This window comes from Lynx canadensis, chromosome D4 (assembly GCF_007474595.2).
Source record: "Lynx canadensis isolate LIC74 chromosome D4, mLynCan4.pri.v2, whole genome shotgun sequence".
Taxonomy (NCBI): Eukaryota; Metazoa; Chordata; class Mammalia; order Carnivora; family Felidae; genus Lynx; species Lynx canadensis.
In genome coordinates, this window is record NC_044315.2 from 73,350,170 (window position 1) to 73,361,084 (window position 10,915).

General features: G+C 49.3%; 1 protein-coding gene across 3 annotated transcripts; it reads right to left on the reverse strand.

Annotated features, from left to right (window-relative positions):
- Nucleotides 1–654: 654 nt before the first annotated feature.
- Nucleotides 655–3,793, reverse strand: HDHD3 (haloacid dehalogenase like hydrolase domain containing 3). Of its 3 annotated transcripts, none has more exons than XM_030293572.2 (2): nucleotides 3,531–3,793; nucleotides 655–1,991 (listed from the first exon to the last, which is right to left on the reverse strand). In XM_030293572.2, the coding sequence occupies exon 2, from the start codon at nucleotides 1,838–1,840 to the stop codon at nucleotides 1,091–1,093; it is 750 nt and encodes a 249-aa protein (XP_030149432.1). In that variant the 5' UTR covers nucleotides 1,841–1,991; nucleotides 3,531–3,793; the 3' UTR covers nucleotides 655–1,090. The 3 variants fall into 3 exon arrangements, with proteins under 3 accessions (XP_030149432.1, XP_030149430.1, XP_030149431.1); XM_030293570.1 differs by lacking the exon at nucleotides 3,531–3,793 and adding an exon at nucleotides 3,330–3,524 and having other exon boundaries at nucleotides 769–1,991; XM_030293571.1 differs by lacking the exon at nucleotides 3,531–3,793 and adding an exon at nucleotides 3,330–3,524 and having other exon boundaries at nucleotides 769–3,079.
- Between the last annotated feature and the right edge of the window lie 7,122 nt (nucleotides 3,794–10,915).

Below are 10,915 nucleotides of genomic sequence, written 5' to 3' on the forward strand. Positions count from 1 at the left end.
GTGCGAACACCTACGACTGGAGTGCCCTTCAAAACTGACCTCTAGAAAATCTTCCCTATTCTACCAGGATCTCCACTGCACCATGTCCCATGGAACACAGCTCTCTGCTTGCAACTTGGTGGTCAAGCCAAGGGCTTTGGAGTCAGGCATGCCTAAATCAGAACCCTGGCTCTCTCACATACTACCTGTGACCTCAGGCAGGCTCCTTCTAAATCGGTTTCTCATTTGTAAAGTGGAGGTCACACTATCTCTGCCCATCAGGTAGCTTTGAGGGTGTTTTATTTACTGAGGGTTCTATATGCATATAAAGGACTAACACGTGGCAAGCGGAAATGAAGTTTCTTCTCATGACTAATTATGGTGCTCCTTGTCTACAATCCTGCAAACACTAGAGGCATGTCCTAGAGGGCATGTCCCTACAGCAGAGCTTAGCACCCCAATTTCCAAACTAAGCTCCTCTGAACTTCTACTTCTAGGGAGTTGAGGCTTCAAGGGCCCGACTGAGGGGCTCTAGGACCTGCTTCAGCCCTAGCAGTTTCTCACTTTTCCTGTTTTGCATATTGGGGTTCCAGTAAGATCTCCCATAACAAAAGGGCCCTGCTGCTAATACAAAGTTTGACAGTGCCTGGTTTTGGTTTTTTTTTATAATTTTTTAAAAAGTTTATTTTACTTATTTTGAGAGAGAACGAGCACAGGAGGGGCAGAGAGAATCCGAAGCAGGCTCCGCAGTGACAGTGCAGAGCCCAAGGTGGGGCTCTAACTCACCGACTGTGAGATCATGACTTGAGCCAAAATCAAGTGCTGGTCCTTAACCAAACGAGCCACCCAGGCGCCCCGACAGTGCCTGGTTTTGAAGCTAGTTGGGCTCTCGGTGAATCTTGTAGGTGAGGGGGTGGGAAAGAGACACAGGTGTGAACAACTTCAGCAACCAGAAGCAGGTTGGAGCAGGGCTAAAAGCCCTGTTTTCACTGCTTTATAGTCACAGTGCCTTTGGACGCTGCAGGGAGAGGGGCAAAGGCCAGATCTCAGGAAAGAAGGGGCTCTCTGCAGCGTTTGCTGGCCCCAGCCACTTCCCTCATCAGATTCAAAGTTACGGGGGTGAGACTTCCAGGTGGTCAAGGGCAGGCAGGAGATGGGACAGTGAGGGGAGGAGGCATTCTTGAGATACAGAGTCTTTGATGGCAGCATCCAAAGGCTCTGGGCCGACCACCAGGAAGCTGTGCATACCTACAGCCCGCGCCCCCTTATAATCACAGGGATAACTGTCCCCAATATGGGCTGCCACTGCCGGTTCCACCTGAGCAAGCCGCAAAGCCTCACGGAAAATTCGGGGGTCGGGCTTGGGCCAGCCGGAAGCCTCAGAGGTCAGCACAAAGTCAAAGTATTCCCTCAGGCCAAGACCCATCAGGATGTCCTCTAGACGCCGGTCAAAGTTGGAGACCACTGCCAGCCTCAGACCTCGTTTTCGGCACTCCCTCAGGGTGGCCTCAGCCCCCTCCAACACCTGCCAGGTGAAGGGCTTGCTGAAGTCCTCGTACAGCTGGTCAGCGATGGGGGTCACAGCCTGGGCATCTCGAACACCTGCTAGGTAGAAGGTCTGTAAGACCACATCCACCCACCACCGGCGGGAGGTGAGGCCTTGGCTCAGGCCATAGTTGGGGAAGCTGAGGCTCTGAGCCCTGTACGCCTGCCTGAAGGCTTGTCCCAGGGAGGCGGCCTCCACCTCCAGCCCGTGGGCCCGGGCCTTGGAGGCATATTCCTCTCCCACGGGGTGGCGGAGCCTGAGCAGCGTATCCTTCACGTCCCATGTCAGCAGTCGTATCTGTAGCCGATGCGCCATGCGTCTGCAGGAGCGGGGGGCACGTCCACCCCAGGTCTGCCAGGGGTTAAAGGGAACCTGAGCCGGACAAGACCCCCTCCACAACCTAAAGGTCTTCTCTTTCCAGGCCTTGTGTGTCAAAGTTGCTGGCACTTCCTCACAGCAGAAGATCCTGGAATGAGACGGCAGTGATGTGGAAGTTCAGGCCTTGGAGTCAGAGACAGATTGGGTTCAAATTCTGATGCTGCCAACTGACTGTGTGGCCCTTGGAGTGTCACTCTCTGAATCTGTCTCCTAATGGAAGAGGAGCACCATGTCCCAGCCTCACCAGATTGTTGCATTAAATGAGATCGTCCGCTCATTCCACGACAAATTTCTGGGCACCTACTGTGCACTAGATACTAGGGAACAGGATAGATTTCCAGCCCTTATGGCATTTAGACAAAGAACTATACAAACACTTAAGCATAATGAAGTCAGCATGTGCCACAAGGATGTAAACCCAGGGATCCCATCTAGTTTGTTGAGCTTCGTAAGAAAGTCAACTTTCAGTGGAGATCTGAAGAATGACTATGCAGGAAAAAGAGGTAGTTAAGTGTTCCTGGCACTGGAAACTGCAAGTGCAAAGGCCCCGAGGCAGGTCAACAGCAAGTCGGCTGCTTTGGGTAGATGGGGGCTGCTGAGGCAGGGCCTTGTAGGTCAAGGTAAGGAAACAGTTATGATTGCTATTACTATTGTTAACAATGCCAAAGACACAGACGCAGACCATGTGACCAACCCCTTGTTTTGGGAAGAATGAGCCAGAGAGGGGCAGATACTTGCTTAAGGTGAGTCTGTGACACAGCCAACACCAGAACCTAAACTTCCAGACTCTGGCCAGTGCACCCTTCCACTGCATCATGCTTAGACAAATGTGGATTTTAAAACAATCTGGTTTTGGTGAATCTGCACAAAAGGCGGACAGAGAAGCCCAGTCCTGACTCTATGCCGGAGCCCCAGCTTCATCTTCACTGGAGGTAACAAGGTCGGCCTGCCTGGGTGCAGAGCCAACGAAAGGATCACGGACTCCATGCACAAGAAACGAATTCCTCAGCCTGTGGTCCAGAGGCTGGGTGGAGCTTCTTGCCCCAGACACTGAATTCCAGACAGTCCGAGGTTGTCTAGTCACAAACTGAGGGGCCAGAGTTCAGAGCACAGCCAAAAGTTGCCGCTGAGGAAGGGAAGTGGCTGGTGAATCTGGGGACAAGCCTTAGGGGAAGTCTGTCAAGGAAATGAATTTAAATGAATCTGGAAATTATGGAGACCCATCCAAAGACCCTCTCTCACTTTACTGGTGGGTAGACGGAGGCCCGGCGAGGGGCGGGAACTCGCCCAAAGCCACGCAGGAAGTCAGTGGCACAGCGAAGACTAGAACGAGCTCTGGCTCCCGACCCACAGCATTTCCCATTTCTGGAAGCCGGGGCTGAGGGCTCTGGCCTACAAGCCTGAATTGCTCGGCCTTCCTTCTCACCTCCAGGGCTTGATGGCGACAAAGTCCAGGTAACCCGCTGTTAGAGCGAAATCTCTACAGCTGCCGTTTGCAGCGTGACCCGGGGCGTGACGTGGCTGCGGCCGCGCTCCTGGGGCCCCTTCTCAGCTCCAGCGCGCCCCGAAGCCTCGGCGCCCGCCCCCGGCCCCCGGCTCCCGGCCCCGGGGCTCAGGACCCACTTACTCCGCAGTGAAGCCTGTGCAGGGAAAGCCGCAGCAGCCCAGCGGCTCGGAAGAGGCGCGCAGGCGCCGACCGCGTGGCGGAGCCAGAGGCCCGCCCCCTCCTCGCCCCGCCCCTGGCCCTGGGCCTTCACCGCTCCTCCTCCGGCCGCTTCCTTACAGCCTCTCCCGGCTCCCGTCCTCTCCGCCTCCCGCCGCACCTTCACCTGCCTCAGTGCGGCGCCCTCGGTCACCCGCCCACACTGCACTTCTCTGCCTTCCTTCTCCTTTCCGTCTCCCTCTCTACCCTTGCGTGAGACCCCACACCCTCTCATTCCCGGTCCGCCCCGCCCCACCCCGCCTCTCCCGGTCACCTTGCACACTCTCCTTCCTCTTTCCCTGCCCCGCCTTCGTCGTCTGTCCCTTATCCCCCTTTGTGCGATTTCTCCCTTCTCCTCCTCCCCACACCCCTCCGCCTTTCTCGGACCCGGACGCCCCCGGGAGGTTCCCAGGCTGACTTGGGAAGAGGGGGATTTGGGTCCCCTTCTGGATTGCTGAGTGCTGTGTGGACTTGGACAGGGCGCTGTCCCTCTCTGGTTTGAGTCTCCAGTCGGTACTAGGAAGGAATTGCTTTCACGTGGAAACTTGTCTAACCCAAGGCAGTTTGCTGAGGTTAGGGTCCTCTGCAGTAATCTAGCTGCTTTTTTTTTTCATTTGATATAAAATAATCATCCTCAAAAATGTTTAAAAGTATAAACTGTTTAAACTAAAAAGCCCAATCTCGCTCACTAACGACTCATTGAGCATTTCTCTGCTCTGACTCTGTCCTTCACTGAGGATGCGGTAGGGGAGAAAAGACGGGATTCCTGCCTTCATGGAACATGAGAGGGGCAGACACAGATCAAGTAAATAAGATTTCAGATAGTGATGAGTGCTATACAGGCAATAAAAGAGAATGGCGTCAGAACAGTGTGGGGGCCTCTCTGGGTGAGATGGTTAGGGGAGGGGCAAAGATCTGAATGGCTGCCTGGTGAAGATTAAGGGACAAGTACTGCAGGTGAGAAAACTGGGAGAGCAAAGGTGCTGGGGCCCCAGCCTGTTTACTGAGCTAGGGCAGTGGCTCATGGGGGCAGGGAGAAAAGGAGGGCCTCTGCCACCCCACCCCCCACCCCCTTATTCCCCAGGGGTTGCTGAAGTAGCAGATTTGGTTATTATGCTATCATTTTTCTAGGAGCACACAAACCTGCATATATTTTTTCTTCCTTCTTCTCCGCACCCCACCCCCTCTTTTTAAAACAAAACTTCCTCCTATATTCTAAGGCTGGTCTGTTCGCTTCATTCAGAACCACCTGACCCTCACTGGGCTCAGGCCTGGGAGGAAATACAAAGTGCAGAGTCACGGACCCTAGTGCTGTCACAGACAGCAAGGGGGAGCTTGACTTCCAAGTTCATTATGTGTTACAAGCGTGATTCCTACGAGTGGAGGTAGAAAGGGTGAGTGGGAGGCCAGAGGCCCATCTGCATTTCACAGAAGGGAGTTCAGGTTCCAGGGTCACCTAAAGCGCATTTCCTTAGGTTCTGGTCCCAACTCTGCCACCTGATTCTTGGTGAGCCCTTCACTGAATTCTTTTCCTCTCTGGGCCCCAGTCCCCAATATGCAAAATTGGGAGATTGGACAAAATAACTTCCAACTGAAGTCCAGGCCAGCTTCTAAGTTAATTTCCAAGGTAATTAACTTTGTCCACGGAACCTCAGTTTTTCCATACGTCAGGATTAAATGAGATCACATGAAAAAAGCTCTTTGAGAAGATGATTTTTTTTTTCTTTCAATTTTTTAGGGGCCTCGGGCTGACTGAGTAGGTAGGGCATGCGACTCTTGATCTCATGGTTGTGAATTCAAGCCCCACGTTGGGGCTTACTTTAGAGATTCCTTAAAATATAACAATACAACAAAATTAAAAAAAAATCTGAGTATAGTTGACACACAATGTTACATAGTTTCAGGTGCACAACATAGTGATTCAACTTCTTTTTACACAGCATAAGCTGTGCTCACAAGTGTAACTACCACCTGTCACCATACAACACTATTACAACATCACTGACTCTATTCCCTATGCTGTACTTTTTATTCCCATAACTTATTCATTCCATAACTGGAAGCCTGTCTCTCCCACTCTGCTTCACCTGTTTTGTCCGTCTGTCCACCCCCTAGAAGATGATTCTTTTCAGATAATTGAGTCTCCTGAGAGGTTCAGGATTTTGTTCGGTCATGTAACTATTTCAACCCGGGGCACCTGTTGCACAAGGCAGGTGTGTCCCTTGTAATCCATGTGAACGTGGCCCTCATTTTACCGTCTGTCCTTTACATTCTGCCTTTTTCTTTCTCTGAGTAACATTTCAACAGAGATAAAGGAGACTTGAGTGTCACAGAAAAGCCAAGGGCAGGTCCCTGCTGTTCTGAAACAAGAAACAAGCTTTAAAAATATTTTCTTAATGTTTATTCATTTTTGAGAGAGAGAGTAAGAGAGAGAGAGAGAGCATGAGCAGGGGAGGTGCAAAGAGGGAGGGAGACACAGAATCCAAAGCAAGCTCCAGGCTCTGAGCTGCCAGCACAGATCCTGACGTGGGGCTCAAACCTGTGAACAGCGAGATCATGACCTGAGCCAAAGAAACACACTTAACCCTGTGCCACCCAGGCTCCCCAGAAACAAGCTTCTTTCTGGTTTGCCAGTTCAAAAATGGGTACACTTGGGGCACCCGGCTGGCTCAGTTGGTAGAGTGGGCGACTCTTGATCTCAGGGTCATGAGTTCAAGCCCCACATTGGGTGTAGAGCTTAGTGGTTATAGTTTCCTAAGTCAGATGGCAGAAATCCTCCTTGGAGGGTTTCATCCCTTGACCTATCCTGTGTGGGCTGTGGCCTCACGATTGCCCCTGGAGACACCTGGGGTGTGATTAGACCAAACACTGCCATAGATCCACTGCTCGTGGAGGAAGCCAAGTTTTTTATATGAGGCTTTTGCCCTTGAGAATCTCATGTTCTCATACATAAGTAAACCCAGCCTGGGGCCGCCAGACAGCTCTCCCTTTACCTAAACATTTTCATGTACTTATATAACTTATATTAAAATATATCATAGAGGAAAGTGCAAACAAATGTCCATGTCCTTGAATTTTTACAAAGTAAACACTCCCATGCAGCCAGTACTCAGACCAAGAAAAAACATTTCCAGAACTCTAGAGACCTAGTCCACTTCCGCTTGCTTACCCCCGCCTGGTTCAACTGGCTTTTGATCTGTAATATAAATGGGATAATACAGCATACACTCTTTTGTCTTGCCTCTTTTGCTCAAGTTTTGTTTGTAAGATTTATCCATGTTGCTGTGTTCTTGCAGGTCATTCATTCTCCTACCTGTAATATTCCATGATAGGAATATGCCACATTTTATTGTTTTTTTAAAAATGTTATTATTTTTCAAGATTTTATTTTTAAGTAGTCTCTACACCCAATGTGGGGCTCAGACTCACAATCCTGAGATCAAGAGTTGTGTGTTCTACCAACTGAGCCAGCCAGGCACCTGTTTTTTTTTCTTTTTTAATACGAAATTTATTGTCAAATTGGTTTCCATACAACACCCAGTGCTCGTCCCAACAGGTGCCCTCCTCAATGCCCATCACCCACTTTCCCCTCCCTCCCACCCTCCATCAACCCTCAGTTTAGTCTCAGTTTTTTTTTTTTTTAAGTGAACTTTTTAAAAAGTACTTGGGGCTTGAACTCACGACCCTGAAATCAAAGGGTCACGTGCTGTACCAACTGAGCCAGCCAGGCACCCCACCACAATGTACTGTTGATGGGCACTTGGGTTATCTCCAGTTTTTGGTTATTACAAACATTAGAAAATGTTGATATGAACATTCTTGAATATGTAGGTCTTTGGGTGAATATATGCACACATTTCTGTTAGGTAAATACCTAGATGTGGAATCATGGAGTCAGAAACTAACTGTGTGTTCAGCTTTAGTGGATAGGGCCAGTTTTCTGAAGTGGTTGTACCAGTAATGTCTCAGAGTTCCAATAGCTGCACATTCTCAACCATTGGCTTATCTCTTTTTAAAACTAGGCACTTTGATGGAAGTATGGTGGTATCTCATTGTGTTTAAAAAAAATTTTTTTTTAATGTTTATTTATTTTTGACAGAGAGAGAGAGAGAGACAGAGACAGAGACAGAGCATGAGTGCTGGAGGGGCAGAGAGAGACAGGGAGACACAGAATCGGAAGCAGGCTCCAGGCTCTGAGCTGTCAGCACAGAGCCTGATGTGGGACTCGAACCCACAGACCGTGAGATCATGACCTGAGCCGAAGTCGGACACTTAACCGACTGAGCCACCCAGGCGCCCCATCATTGTGGTTTGAATTTGAATTTCTATGTTGACTAATGGAGATAAAACCTTTTCATATATGCATTGGCCATGTTTTCATTTATTTTTATTTACACAAATAACACACAAATATAACTTTCTTAGATAAAACACATGAATATAAAAATGCATCTGAAGCTAGGATAACACCTAAAAAGCTAAAGTTCCCCTGAAACCAATCCCTTCTCCAGTTTTGAGCACTGGACTTAGAGTCTGGAGACCTGAAGCCCAGCCCTGGTCTGCCAATGGCTTGTGTGGATTTGAACAATTTCCCTTTCTGGGTTTGTCTCCCATCTATACAATTAGAGTGTGTAACTAGATGGTCTCTAAAGACCTCTTTGCTGTCCTGACCACTGTTTGAGTGATTACAAGACACTTCATATGATGGGGATGGCCATTTGCCCCTATATCCATTCTCTCCTTTTTCCTTAGTAACTTAATCCAAGTTTCAGCTGAGCCACCTGGCTGCCCCACTAGACTGTTTTCCAGCCTACCTTACACAACTAGCTGCGACCGTGACTAAGTTCAGACAAGAGCATACGGACAGAAGTGATAGGTGCAACTTTTGGGGTGTGCCCTTATAAAGAAGCATCTTGCCCTCCACTCATCTTTCTCCTCTTTCTGCTGACTGGAGAGGAGCTAATGGTGGGAACTGAACTCGCCATCTTTGACCATGAGATGGAAGCTGAGATGTGTTTAGGAGGACGGAACAAGGAGGGCGCCTGGACCCACCACACCATGTAGCTGACGTGGTCTGGACTGCTCAGAGAGAAATATTTTCTTCTTAGCTATCATTACCTTGGCTTTTGTTATGACCACTGAACTTGAATCCTGACTAATACAGAGTAACTCGGGAATGACTTTAAATTGGGTGTCAGGGCAGGGTTTCTGAGGAAGTGACGTGTCAGCCAAGATCTTAACAATAAAAAGGAGACAGCCACACAGATTCTGGGGAAAAGCATTCCAGGCATGGGCGACCACTGCTGCAAAGCTCTGAGACTCCACTAGACTTCTGTGTAATGAGGCAGACCTGGTCAGTCATGGTGCCACATCTCCCATGCCATTGTTTGTGGTGACTGAATGAAGAGGCTGGTTCATATGACCTGAGTGGGGCCAGTCAGAGAGCTCCAGAGATTTGTCGTGAATGACGGGAGAGGGTCTTTCTTTGGGATTGTAAGTCATAAGGACCATTTAAGGATCCTGTGGCTGTCAAGTGGCAAAAACCCATCTTAGAATAAAGCCAAGCTGAGGCAACCATATAAGAACTATGAAGAGACATAGCCTCTATGACAGCCTTTAACCCTAGACCCAAGCACACCTGACCTTATTGAAATCCAGTTATAAAAACCAATCATTTACTTTTTTGCTACTGAATTGGATCGTGTCACTTGCAACCATAAGTATCTGGAATATGGGACGCTGGAAGTCACAGGCCCTTAAATGTGGAATTGGCACAGTCCATGTAGGCTATGGGGTATGGGGCAGGTCAGGAGTCCTCCTTTCCTAGCTGGGGAATCGTTAGTAAAGTGGTTGGTTGAAATACCTGTTGTTTTTTGGGACCCTCAACCATTTGCCCACTGAAGGTGTAGTTTTAGGGATCATAGTAGAAAAGTGAGATTGGGGAGCACCTTGGGTGGCTCAGTCAGTTGAGCGTCCGACTTCAGCTCAGGTCATGATCTCATGGTTTGTGAGTTTGAGCCTCGTGTCGGGCTCTGTGCTGACAGCTCAGAGCCTGGAGCCTGCTTTAGATTCTGTGTCTCCTCCACTCTCTGCCCCTCCCATGCTCATGCTCTGTCTCTCAATAATAAACAAACAAAAAAAAGAAGTGAGATTGGTGGAATGTATTGGCTATTTGTTGTGGCCTTTAGGAAGGACCTACAAGAAACAGACAAGCTACCATCTAAGCAGGCACATCAGAGGGAAATAAAGGCAAGTCTCATCAAGAGGCCCTGAATGCTCACCAACTGCCTGTGATGCTTGGAAGTCTGAGAATATGCCTCGCCAATTGTGAAAGCTGAGTTCTCTCTGCACAAGGATAAAGTTACGACTAGCAAGAGCAGGGCACATAGCAGGAGACTGGGACTGTGGAGGAACTAGATCCTTCAGGACCACCTAAACCCCTTCAGCTTGCCTGCCTGGCCATTGCCTCTGGAAACAAAACAGTGGGGCTGGAGCAGATACTAGGTGGCTTCTGATGACAAATCCTGACTTCAGAGGGCACCACTGCACATAGACCGTGATGCCTGAAGGCAACTCAGCCCTTGGTGTACCCCCCTGAATAGCATCATGTTAGATCCCTAATTTGGCTGTTCACTAGGAGATGGTGTGCACAGTGGTTAAAGGTAGAGGCCTTGCAGTTGAGCTATGTGGGTTCAAATTCTAGTTCTAACCAGAAGTGTTTTCAGTGATGGGGTTCTAGATCCAGTTCTGCTACAACTTGAGTGGCCCTGGGTGAGTCATCAACTCTCTAGGTATAGCTCCCTCACTGCAAACCCAAGCTAAATTTAGGACTCCCCCTCTACCCTCTCCCCCAAGCTTTCCCATCTTAGTAAATGGCCCATCAGCCGCCAGGAGCTCAAACCAAGTTTATCCTTCCCATAAAATCGACCTCCTAAATCCATTCCCCTCTTCACCCCCTCTGTCACCACTCCAGTCCAGGCTACAAAATCTCTCCTCTGCGCTTTGCCAGTGCTGTCAAATGTTTTCATCAAATGCAAAATCAGAGTGCGTCATTCGCCTGCTTAAAATCCTTCAGATGGCTTTCCTTTCTCTTGGAATAGAGTCTGGAAAGGCTTCCATCTTCCTTACACATGGCTTTTGACCCCCGCATGGCTTGGCCCTGGTCTTTTTGTCCTTCACTGTGCTCCAGCCACACCTGCTTTGTGTTCTAGCTCATTCTAGACATGGAGTTCCTTCTGCCCGGAGTGCTCTTAGCTTGGCTGCTTATCCTTCAGGTCGAGGGTTAAATGTCAGCCTCTCAGGGAAGCATT

What these genes read in the sequence shown, in the direction of transcription:
- HDHD3 (XM_030293572.2), bottom strand. Translation starts at nt 1,840, where the DNA reads ATGGCGCATCGGCTACAGATACGACTGCTGACATGGGACGTGAAGGAT.